Genomic DNA, 12644 nt, shown 5'->3' on the forward strand with positions numbered 1-12644 from the left:
TCCAAGGTGACCTGCTCGTGCAGATGTGACGTCCTGATCATCGCCGTCCTTTCTCGCTTTGCCTTCCTGGTAATCAATGGCACATGTCGATTGTGACAGGAACTTGAAGACGATGTGGTCATGTGCTTCTTCCTGCCTGCGTGTGGAATCGTCTCACGGCTTGTGATGATATCGCTGACTGTATAGTCCTTCCTTATTCCCTAATCACGGTGCATTTTTGTTCTTCTGATATGTGGCAACAACAGTATTGGGAGTTTTTAGCGTCAAATAAGATTCTCATTAGCATATATCGGCGCACCGAGCGTCGGCGCGAGGATGGAGGCCATGACAGGTCCGTCGTCAAGCGGCTTATTTTCCGTTCTTCAAAGTTTACGTTACGTAAGAAGATGAACGCTTGTGTCAAATTCTGTGATCCGCTTCCCTGCGGTGGCACGTCGGCACGCGCATGCACGCTTACATCATGCCCGAGCGAATGTTCTCGTGATTCTGTGTGATGCTCTGCTGGACGGCAAAAAAAAAACAGCCTATGGCCACTTTGTGTATGTGTGTGCTTATATTTGAGTGTGTTTGTTTGCGTATGTGTCCATGGCTGTGTGTGCGCATGAGAATGTGTGTGTGTACGAAAATGTGTCTGGCTTCACAAAAGAAGCAATCGAGCCCTCAGCGGGTGCACGCTGGCGGCAGCTGATAAGGTGAAATTGAAATGTTTTCAGGTCTCCCAGAAGGCCGCCGCTGCCGCCGCCGCCGCCTCCTCGGAGCCTGCCGGATGGCTCCGAGGAATCCATTTTTCATTTGGCTCTAACGAAGTACATGACGCCTCAGCTGTTTTGGTAGCCAAACAGCATCAAACAAATAAGAGAAAAAAGGACGCAGAGTAATCTGACCTTTTAATCCCCCCCCACCCCCAAAAAAAAGGCTCCTTCAGGAGCACGAAGGCTTTTTAAGGAGCGCAAAGGCTCCGATATTGACAGAAAACATGCACGGAGAGGCCAGAGACATGCACACCACCAAGCCAAAGAGAGAAGCTTGTGCGACTTCTGGTTTCAAGCAACAGCATCACGAGAACGGCGCCAGAAAGGTTCAAGCGGTCCACTTGCTGTGGTAGCAGGAAGTGAGACGAGGGAGGAGGGGGTGCGGGCGGGGGGGCGGGTGCAAGGGCAGTGTCTCTCTTTTAATGACATCAGCGGGAAGGAAAGTCTGTAAACAATCTACACTAGAAGGCAGAGGTGGGAGGAAGTCACATCTGTGCGGGTCTAAAGTCTTGAACGTTCAAGTTTCAAGCGAGTCTCAAGTCCAGATGAGTCATGTCAAGTCATGAATCTTGTTTAGTCACAAGGTACAGACACAGGCGGAGCTAAAGGGGGGGCCGTAGGGGCACAAATTATTCCCAATCACACTGAAGAACAATTTAGATTCTTGAATAAAGCTGAAAACGCCACACAGCAAGGCCTGAGGCGAGATTCAAACCAGGAACCTCAGAACCAGGAGACAGACTTGCTCACCAATTTAAGAAAATTTAGATTTTCAAATGTAAACAGGCAATCATCCATTTTAGCCAAAGAAGCACCAAGTCCCAAAAGTGGGCGATTTTTAGTCTGACTCGAGTCAAGTCGATCAGTGAGCTAAACTGTCAGAGAACCTAGCTTACTTTTATAGCGGTCGATGAAGATGCCTTTTTTTTTTTTTGTCTCGTACCTTTTGCTTTTTCACAATCGCCAAATGTAAAAAAAAAAAAAAAAAAAATCCCTCAACTGAACTCAACAGTTCAAATCCAAGCCAAGTCAAGTCTCATGAATGGCAAGTTGTAGCCGAGTCGTACAACTCGACTGGAGTCAAGTCATGTGACTGGAGTCCCCCACCTCTGCTGTAAGGCGCACAGATGGCGGAGAGGCCATGGCGTCATTTGGCGAAGGCTTTGGCGGGAGGACGGAGACAACCGACATTGCCGCCGTCCACCTACCAAGTGCCGGCAGTGACCCTGCTTGAGGAACACGCACGTCACGTGACGAAAACCACACGGGACAACATGTGGAGGCACACGGTACAGCACTCACTCTCAACTTTGGGTCCGACATGGCCACCGCCAATGTTCAAAGGGTTTACGTTAAAGGGAGCGCTCCAAGAAGAAGAAGAAGAGGAAGAAGGCGTGAAGAAGCCTTGGAGGAGGTCGACTACTCGGGTGGGCGGAACAACACTGATTGTCTAAATCTAGCAAAGACGCTGGCATGTAAACTCTGTTTGACCCTGTTAAGACGTCCACACACAAGAAGGCGGAACGAGGTAGTCCACAAATGGAGGACGAGGGAGGAGGATGGGGGGGTGTCCACTCAGGGAAGCCATTTTCAAGGCGACACCAGTGGTTCTCAAACTGGGGGGGTCCAGAAGCAATAGATTTTTTGAATGTTATTTTGAGAAGGTGAATTTGAGCCTCGCTGTGAATAGTGACGAGTAATTGACGGTCTCTCAAAGAGCTTTGTAATGTCGGGAATAAAGTTTTTCTGGAATTTAGAGTATAGTCTTGTTAAAGGTGAGCTTTACAGCATATAATACATTTAGAAAAATAAATAAAATTTGTATCTTTGAAATTCACTGGCTGAAAATCATTCAACTTGGACTAATATAATATTATAATGTTACATTGGAAAAAATAGTTTATTTTTGAAAGATTATTATTATTATAATTATCATTTAAAATTTAAAACTTTGAATCCTGAAAAAATAATTAGATTTAAGGATTTTTTTCCCCCTGGGCTTCAATGTAATTCGCACGTCATTTCGTAGGGCGCTAAGATTTGGAGTCTACTGTTTTGGAAATCTCTCACTCGGCTGGACCCCGAAAGTTTGAGAACCCCCGGCTTAGACAATGCGATAGTCGAAGGTGTCCTTCTCAGTGTGGTCGGTCCAGTTGGACGAGGGCATGCTGCGGTAGGGGTCCAGCAGGATGCGGAAGCAGCGCACGATGAGGAGCGCCAGGAAGATGAAGAGTAGCAGCACGAAGATGAAGGCCACCTTCTGCTCCAGTGACAGGTAGGACGCCGCCTGGTGGCCGCCGCCGGACGACGACAGCGTGCTGCTGAATAGGCCCTCGGCCATCCTGGGCACGTCCATGCTGGAGCGTCGCGGCTCCAGCGCTGTGGCCGGCGCTCGGTAACCACGCACGGAACACGGAGAGGAGGAGGAGGAGGAGGGGGCACACAGGGGTGGCGGCCAGACGCCTGCAAAACACACAAATCTTTTCGGTCAATCAATTAAAGGTCACTGACGACTAACGAGACTTTTTGACAGTCATGTAGTGTTAGCGTGAAGTGAATTCTTTGAGATGGAATCATTCTGGCAATTCCGGATGGCGGCAGCATCCTAAACTTACATGTGAACAAAACACAATCATTGAATAAACGTATTAGATCATAGAAAAAAAAGTTAAAATCCATATATATACGGAATTTAAAAATCAATCAAAATATGATTCATAAAAGAATGGAATTATTAGGATTTAAAACAATGGAACTAGAATAAACGCATGCAATTATTAGGATTAAAAATAATGGGACGAGAACAAACATTTCAGATCAAATGGAAAATATGATGAAAATAGAGCAAATATAAACATATAGAAATATAAGAAAAATCGAATACATCTTAAAATACAATTCAAATTGAATCCAAATAATACAAATAAATAAAAAATACAGATAATGGAAATATAATTGAATTAACACAAAAAGCACAACATGTATCTCATCAAACGGTCATAAAGCTGTTGGAGAAAATGTGCTAAAGTGGAGACATTTTTGCTCATGATCAATTAAAACAATCCTAAAAAACATATATAAAGCTAAGGAAAAACAAATACCCTTCCTTGTCCTCATGTCACTCCCACATCAAGAGTCAAGTGTGCGTGTCACTGACCTGTTCCCAATCTTGTTTTCTTGTTTGTTGTCGTCACGTCAGCCCGCCATCATGCCGGCGCCAACACGGCTGCTGCCGGTTCGATCCCCGAGTCCGCGCGAGCTGGGCTCCGCTGTCTCCACCGTGTCTGAGTGTCTTCGCACGCGGACCTCACCCTGGCGCGCGCGTATCACTTGGCGCGTGCCCGCCAGCCCGCGCGTGCCGGTTGTCTGGCGGCAATGGAGCGGTACCCCGTCGCTATGGGCAACCTGTTGCCATGGCAATCCTCCAGCAAGGTGATGTGGCGCAAGTCAATGAGGGAGGGGTGCGGCCCTTGCGCAACACACGCAAAATTATTTGTGCCTTTTTCCTTTGAATAATTTGTCTTGCATTGGCAGGATCAGCTTAATAAATGAGGTCAAAGACACGTTGTCTTTGAAATGTCACAATATATTTTGATGTATTTGACATATTTTTGGATATTGGGAGAATCAGCTACATAACTGACGACACACTGGCGAGACAGGACGCAATGCAGGACATGGTAGATTGCTTTTTTAAAATAATTTGTCATTGATGTGTTTGAGATGTCTAAGACACCTCAAACAGTCTGCCTTTTATTCGTCTTCAATGTGTCGTTGAAGTTTGGAATGTATAATGGACAAAATAGGTGTTACGTATGTGTGTGGGGTTCCCCTGAAGTGAGTACGCCCGTGGAAGTTTTGTATTGTGTCTCCCTCTGGTGGCCTCAGGGAGGACTGCAGGGTCTTTTTCAGCCCTTCAAAATGGGACGCATTTCTCACTTTTGGGGGTCATGCAAAAATAAAGGCTCTGAAGACAATGGAGGTTTTCGCCAATTTAAATGCATTTGTCAATTTTCGTGTTGTACTATAAATTTGTTTTCATTTTTTTCTCCGTTCTATTATTTTTATATTATATTTATATTTACTAGAGGTGATCGTTATAGTTGCAAAATTTATAAAATCGGTTTTTTTCCAAGTTGTTGACGACCCTGAACTGGATATGGGGCGTTGAAAATGGTTGGATGGGCGTGTTTGTCCAATAAAGTAAAAAAAAAAAACTAAAAAAAACAAAGGGACTTCTTGCACTACAAACATACAACCACAAGGTGTCAGTATACACCCAACAATCAATTTGTATGGGGAAAAAAAGAAAGAAAATGAATCCATTATCCTTTAATGATCCGTGCTGCCATGAGTATATAATAAGGCAGGTACGTTTGTGTCGTCAGTATGATTTTATTTACAAGCATTAGCCACAAAGTGTGTCAATAAGAAGTGCAGCTCTCCCCATTGTTGTTGTTGCAGTTTATACGGGAATGTCGGCCTCAGGCGGTCCAAAATGTTCCCACTGGAGAAATGTCCATATGAACAACAATCAAACGTTAAAGAAGAAGGAAAAAAAAAGGCGCCAGCGAGTCATCCGCTTCAGCAGACTGGTCTTGCTGTGGCCCTAAAAAGGTGGGCTTCAAAAAAATTCAATCTTGATGCAAAAACAGGGAAAAAAAAAAAACTGTGGCCAAACGACAATCAAGTCGAGATTCTGTGATGCAGTGAAGTCATTTCAGGAACATTTTAGTGAAAATCCCCAAATGTATTTGTTGACAGTTTTTGGCTGTGGTTTAGTTTCTTGGAGGGGGGGGTGGGGTGGGGGTGGGGGTGGGCTTTAGGGGTAGTTCGAGTATAATAAGGCAAAAGACAAAAGTTACTTTCTTGCTAATGTCATCACAACTTGACACACATTAATATATATATATTATTTATATATACTGCAGATAGTATATACTGTATGTGGCTCTACACACACACATACAGTATACACATGCTCGCACACACGCTCGCGCACGCACACACACACATACACACACACACATGCATAATATAAACACATTCTGGTTATCAAACACAATGACATCGCAAAGAAAACGAGAACCAAGCATCGCAGCGCTTCAAGTCTTTACCGCGACTTTGTGCAACCTTTGCGTCACTGTCAATGTTGCCTTGCCGTGTATTTGCTCACGTCGACGTGGACAGTCGAGCTGTTGATATAGTTAGTAAAGTGAGTCAATGTCGTCGTTGTCATTCATTTAGAGGTGGATGTCATTGTCGATGATGTCGTTGCGGCGTTACTGTCGCACACTGAGGAGGCCATCAGCTGCTCCGCTCTGCGCTGCGTAGCGATGGAAGGTCGGGTCGGTCAATGTAGCGTCGAAGAGAACAATACCAATATGGTACAAAGATAATTTCCCACGTCAACTTGAGGCATCGGTCCGTGTCCCAAACAGTGTCAGTAGTTGAAGTTGGCGTGCGGGCTGACGGGCGAGGAGGCGGGAATAAAGAGCGGCTTGGGCGGGGCGTCGGGTTTTAGGGGGGCCCCCCTTCGAATGTCGCCGTTGCCGCCCCTGAGAGGGCCGTCCTGCTGGGCGGCGTTGTAGCGCGCCAAGTACCCGGGAGGCAGGAGGGGGAAGTGACCCTCGCAGCTTCCTGTGGAGTTCATGCGCGCCAGGAGGGGTGGCGGCTGGTGGCCGGCGGCGGCGGCGCTCATGCGCTGGCTGAAGCTGTGATGGCGCGGGAGAGCTGCCCCGCCAGCGCCCAGGAAGGAATGCCTTTGGGACGAGGACTGGCGACGCTCCAGCGTAGACGTGTGCGGCGGAGGCGGCGGGTCCGGAGGGACGTCCATGCGGCGGGTCAGGCTGTCGCGGGGCAGCGTGGAGGAGCTATAGTATGGCGCCGACTCCGTTTCTGGGATATGGGGCTGGACGCGGCCAGCGTAGGCCAGGTGCCCCGCCGCCGGCCCACCGACATGATGTCCCGCCGCCGGGCTGACGAGCTGCGGCGTCTTGGCGCCACCCCCATCGTGGATGTGTTTGAGCAGCTCATCCAATGAGGTGACTTCCATCACCTTGTGGACGTAGCCGGGGTGTTGCGGCAAGAGCCGCTCGGCGTTGTAGACTTTCCGCTCGTCGGGGAGACGCGACGCCCCGTAAGGGAACACGTGGGCCGAAGGCGAGCGCGAAGCGTTGTTGCAGTTGTGGTTCTTCTCCCACTGGTTCCGGAAGGCCTTCATGCTCTTGATGGGCAGCTCGGGCGTGGAGTCCGGCGTGGGCAAACCGGAGAGCTCCGAGGACGAGCGCAGGTGGTGGTGATGGTGGTGGGGCAGCACCAGGTCCCCCACGGACATGCCGTGGTGAGCGCTCCTCCTGGGCGCCTCCTTGGAGAACAAAGAACTGTAGATCTTCGGGGAGGACGTCTCCAGCTTGTCCTCCTTGCCGGCGCCGCCCTCCAGGAGGCCGTTGAGCTTGGCCAGGCTGCGGAGGGACAGCGCGTGCGGGATCTGGACCTCGGGGTCCTTGGGGAGCTTCCGGGTCTTGTGCCCGGCCCGGTTGCAATAGCAGGACACCAGAAAGCCCGACAGGAAGGCGCCCAGCACAAAGGCCACCAGGACGCAGGCGATCAGCAGCGTGTAGTGGACGCTGTGGTTGCTCTTGTCCACTTCGGAAGGTCGCCGAACGCCTGAAAAACAACAATTGTTGACATCAAATGATATTTTTGGCCTTCACATTTGGTAACATGAGTTCAATTTCTTATGACTGGAGGGCTGATTGACACACTTGTCCCTAAATGGCTTTCAGCCTAAACTCAACACTTGAACATTCTATTCTGCTTTCGCCCGACCGCATTACATCATTGATCAATTATTGCACAAGGAAGCAATTTCATGCAATTTTCTTTTTCTTTACTTTAATGGTTTTGCTGCGGCGCTGCCATGGAGCAAATGGATGACTCCATTTCAATATGCTGGCTGTAAAAAGCATTGTGGAAAATCTAAAAACAATTCATCTTTTCGATGACTTTGCAACCTGTGCATTTGCGGCTGAATCGGTCATAAAACCAAACATGGCCTGAGAGAGAAAACCTAAGAAGGCATCCGTGGACAAAAAGACACCCAAAACATCAAGAAATATTGAAGGAGTTCAGCAGAGAGAGATACAGAGCGTACATGGGCCTTAATGATGGGGAAAGAAAAAAAAAAAAAGGAGAGTGAGGGAAGAAGTACAATTGAGTCGTCAGTAGCTGTCAATCATTTTTGTTTGCCACCCGGCGCTCCAGCAGCGTACAAAATGGCCGCCACTCAAAAGGCTCAAAATGGACTTAATTGACACAGTGTGTGAGTATGTGTGTGTGTATAAACGACCTTGGTCCACACTGCCGACCATCTGGGGTGTCACGCCTCCTCTACACTGCCGCCCCCAAAAACCCGCAAGACACATTGGTGTGTTTCCCTCATTAGCATATGCATGTGCGTATGTGCGAACACGCAGGTCGGCAACAGAATTGCGGCAGAAAATCTTGGCTGAAAAAGTCCCAACGATGTTAACGAGACGATGATCGTTAAGATGATGACTCATCACGCCGACTGATCAATAATTAACACTATGCAGCCGAGTAGCGCTTTCATCTTTTTCAGGCTGGAATTAACCTTGATGCTCACATGTTCCTTGTCTTTCTTATTTAGTGTCCAAAAGTCAGTTGAAGGGCAAGTCAAATCAACGAGTGACAACATGTGAACGCGCACGCTCAGCTCTGTTGATCAATACTGATCGCAGCCTTGGTGATCTATGGCTCGCTCCTAAGAGGGCGACGTTGAGATGCAGATGATTTGAGCTGTGTCCCAATATTTTTGCTCAAATTGTGAGCCAGACAAAGAAAGTAGTGGCGGAATCAAGATGATTTTCCATAAGTGCACAGACAAAAAGTGTTAAAGTCGCGCAACGTGTGAGGAGAAAGGGGGGGGGGGGGGTCGTCATGGCAACCGTGGCAGACAACGACGTCGACTCCCAAGAGGCTTTGCGGGCCTGAACGTGTCAGACGTCTGCTGACAGATAAAGACGACGCAAGGAAGAGCAACATCCAAGCAAAGTCTTTCTTCATCCGACTATTGTTTGAACGCACGACAACTTGGGCGAATTAATTGGTCACATGACGGCACGTTTAAATTTCATCTTCCTTAGACGGGTTGTGATGCACTTATGTCCGGTACGGATGAGCAAATATGTCTTTATGTTGGAGAGGAGGGGGTGGGGGGGGGGGATAAAAAAGAGCAAGATGTGATTGACAGGATGCCACTTGGGGAAGCGTTTTGAAAAGGCAAATATCAGCGCACGTCGTCGCCGTGTCACGGGAGGACAAACACCAAGCGCTGGAAATGAAAACAGACAGAGCGTCGTCTTTCTGCTTTCCATCAACAAAGTGTCTCAGCGAGCTTTTCCTTACTCTGAGTGACAGAAAGTCCTTGAGACGACAAACGGTTGGCCACAAAACGGCGGGGTCGACAATCGTGTTTCTGGATGTTTACGTCGGCAGTGATCCATATTCAAATGGGATTTGGAAGCATGCAAGCTTACCAAATACAAAAATAATCAAGAAACTTAACTATTTGCTGTTTTTGTGCTCTGCAAATCGCCAAGATTTTCAAACAGAAGTCCAAAAACAAATACCCAAAGCCACCGGAAATGAGCTCATGAAAAATCTCACGTTGAGAGGCGGTGATGTCATGTGAAGTCCATTGGAGGAAAAAAAAATAGCTGAAGTTCTAGTCAAGACTTGCTCTTCTAATAAAGTCAAAAGAGTTCAGTAATTAGTGGGAGTGAGTGTGAGCTCAAGAGGGCGTGTAATTGTTCCTTAATGACTTCTTCATCCTGACAGCGCCGCCGCCTCAGGCTTTGTTTACGAGCTCATGCAATCGCGAGGCAACACCGCCAAGCTAACAGCAAATCCAAACCTTTTCATTCCCCAACACACACACACACACGCACGCACAATTAGCAACTGAATTCAGGTGGGAGATAATCGATGAGCTCCTTCAATATTTTTTTTACAAAAGCATTTGTTCATGTTTGATGCAAAAAAAAACAAAACAACAATGACGGATCGAATGCGAGCGCTGGACTCTGATTGGCCGCTGCTCGTCGTGTTAGCAGTCAGTTCCATTCGTCGGTGCTGTTAGCATGGTTGTGTTAGCCACCTGCGAACGGCGAATCAGTTATGTTAGCGTTGATTTGTGTTTGCGGTCAGTCACGTCGGTCCTAGTCACAAATCTGAGAGATTGTGCCGCCTTCACTGCCGAGTCAGCGTCCTCAAACGGAACGCGCCGTATGTTGTGTTTGACGCCTTTAGATGACAACTCATGCACGACTGCAAGCAGAGAACTTTTTGAGCAAACTTCCCAGTGACTCGAGCGGGAATACGACGCCACGCGGGAAGTTTTTTTTGGCTCCAGCATCCAAACGTAAAGACAGAGGAAGTCACTTTGGATGTTGACTGCAGCTTTGAGGTGGGGAGCTCATGGTGGGGTACAGTTTGGTGGGTTGGATGCTGGGTGGGGAAGCAGGCAGGTCAGAGGGTGGGAGAGGGGTAGCGGGTGACGGACAGCACTGTGGGCCCAGTCGGTATCGTCAAAAAAAACAAAAAAATCTAATGTGCAGTGTACATGCATGTTTTTATGTAACAAGTTTGTGTACTAGCAGATCCTTCTACTGAATCTAGGTCACATGACCCACAGGCATCCAATCAGCCGCAGTGTTTCTTAAAGTCAAAGCTTGTGAAAAAAAATTCGTATCATCACATTTTTATACATTTCCAATATTCCGTGTGGTTCTGGCAACGTGACCCGGTTCCGTCACTGCTGATTGGTCAGGTTTTTCATATTTAATGAACGTCTGGTCCATACGGACGTTTGCATATTAAAGACTGTAGTCAGCGCTTCTGTGCAGATCACGTTGTGACCCGCTAAACTTATTAATATTAAAAAAAAGATGAAATATTCTTTAGGAATTTTTTTGAGGCCATCTGCTGGGCACAACCTTCCTACTTTGTGGTTGTTTGTGCTGTTGGTAATGGTTAGCAAGCGAACATTAGCCAGACTTTTCACTGCAGTGTTCAATCTCAAGTCAGCAATCTGCACCCGGTCGGCTCCCGCTTGTCAAATGGTCAAGACGAGTGCGGGTCATGGTTATGTTAAGTTATCGTCAATTGTGTTAGCGGTGATGGCCAGTCGTGTTAAGTAGTCAGTCGCATTAGTTAGTAATGCGGGTCACCGGTGTTAGCTGTTGTGTTAGTCAGCCGTATGGGGGCCCAGCAGCGCAAACCCCTCGTGGATACAAGCCCCTCCCCCTTACCCTCCATCTCCACAATGATTGGCTCCGAGTCAGGTGACCCTTGCCCCCCCTCGTAGGGAGGGCCTTCCGGACCTGGACCTCTTTCAGGGTCACCTGCCTCCTTATGATTGGACGGGCCGGTGCTTGTGGGTGTGGCCTTCCCTGTGGTTGCAGCGAAGGGAGGAACAGGAGGGGGAGGGGCAACACAGTGATTGATTAGTGACTCGTCAATCAACTTCCTGATTCGGGAGAAAATTCGTTCGGATACACGCCCGGTTGTGTACACTAATCTGTCAATCAATCTATAACAGATTGACAGGATGTTTAGAAGTTAGCATGGCGACACAGTTGGTGGCCAGCTCACATGAGTGCGATGCCGCTAGCTGTTAGCTAGAGCCGTTTTAGCGCTCAGTTGTGTCAGACATGTGAGCTACCACTTAAATTAGCCGTCAGGCACGTTAGCCATCAGTTGCGTTCGTCCCGGGCGCAGCCAGTCACATTCGATTTCCATTTTCTGTTTGAAAGAAAGTTCAACTATAACGGGTGGAATATTTGTCAAATGTCAGACATATTGTCCTGCTGACACGCTGCATGCTTGATAGCATCATTAGCGCCCTCCTGTTAGCAGCGTGCTAAATGGCTCTTAAGGGGAGAAAAAAGGCCTCGGTTTGTCATCTTGCTGGTGGCGTGCCAGACGACGGCATCCCGCCACGTCACCATCTGCGCTTCCCTTTGATTTATTGTGAAGGTTTTTGTTTCTATGGCCACGACGCACACAATGGAGGATTATCTGATTGGATATGCCGGTGGGTGTTTATCTTCCGCCTTTCTCTCTGCGGGCGGCCATTGTTGAGATGACGGGAAGTGGAAGAAAGATGGCGTCAGGCGCTTCGCCGAGTGGAGGCCTCACGCCATCCATCAGCTTTGTTAGCGCGATAAATCTTTCAGGAGACAAAAGAGCGACGAGCGTCAGAGCGCATACGGCGGGTATCAAACACCGCGCCGCAGCATCAAAGCTACAGCCTAGCGCAAACTCCGCCTCCAGGAAGTGAAGTTATGGAAGTCCGCAGGCAAAGATTTCACTACAATACACAATGAAAACAGCACTGCAACTTAGTAAACTCACGACAGAGGGCCCAGGTCGCGGATTATGGAAGGATTCCAAACACAGCCTTGGTTGGATTAGCGGTGAGTTGGTTAGCATGTTAATAATCTGTCTGTCGCGTTAGCCGTCCATCAGTCGTGTTAGCGGTCAGTCCATCTTGTTAGTCGTTAGCCACGCTCGTGCGCAGTAAGTCAGCTGTGTTATAGAGGTCAGTGGTGTTGGCGGCCATTCAGTGCTGTTGGCGGTCAGTCAAGAGAAACAAAATGGATGCCCACAATGTGGCTTTGCGTCTGCCAAGACAGGCTGTGACAAACGTTAACAATTTTTCCCTTCGGGGCCTCTCGGGTCGTATCGGCGCGCCGGCCGGCCGGCCAGCTCGGCCGCGTCCCGATACTCCATTCGGAGGCGCCGGTGAGCCAAATGAGACATGACGGGGATGGCGTTCCCCGGGGATAAAGGCCATTAAGGACAATG

General features: G+C 48.3%; 2 protein-coding genes across 7 annotated transcripts in view; both read right to left on the reverse strand.

The window, feature by feature from the left end:
- Positions 1 to 870: 870 nt before the first annotated feature.
- On the reverse strand, positions 871 to 4089 carry LOC148391610 (cortexin-3). The gene is made up of 2 exons (XM_088387124.1): positions 3910 to 4089; positions 871 to 3215 (listed from the first exon to the last, which is right to left on the reverse strand). The coding sequence occupies exon 2, from the start codon at positions 3106 to 3108 to the stop codon at positions 2857 to 2859; it is 252 nt and encodes an 83-aa protein (XP_088243250.1). The 5' UTR covers positions 3109 to 3215; positions 3910 to 4089; the 3' UTR covers positions 871 to 2856.
- Positions 4090 to 5127: 1038 nt separating this feature from the next.
- Positions 5128 to 12644, reverse strand: part of sema6cb (semaphorin 6Cb) — a 71868-nt gene continuing 64351 nt past the window's right edge. For 5 of the 6 annotated variants that reach the window (XM_088386634.1, XM_088386635.1, XM_088386636.1 and 2 more), the window contains 2 exons: positions 11087 to 11227; positions 5128 to 7421 (listed from right to left, as the gene is read on the reverse strand). In XM_088386634.1, the coding sequence (XP_088242760.1) occupies positions 6196 to 7421; positions 11087 to 11227 (1367 nt within the window). In that variant the 3' untranslated portion in view covers positions 5128 to 6195. The remainder of the gene's footprint in view (positions 7422 to 11086; positions 11228 to 12644) is intronic. The other variant, XM_088386639.1, reaches the window with a different exon arrangement.

The sequence above is a fragment of the Syngnathus floridae genome, chromosome 10 (genome assembly GCF_059516105.1).
Source record: "Syngnathus floridae isolate MCC-2025c chromosome 10, RoL_Sflo_1.0, whole genome shotgun sequence".
NCBI lineage: Eukaryota > Metazoa > Chordata > Actinopteri > Syngnathiformes > Syngnathidae > Syngnathus > Syngnathus floridae.

Excerpts from the sequence above, each read along its gene's own strand:
- LOC148391610 (XM_088387124.1), bottom strand. The coding sequence starts at position 3,108 with ATGGACGTGCCCAGGATGGCCGAGGGCCTATTCAGCAGCACGCTGTCG.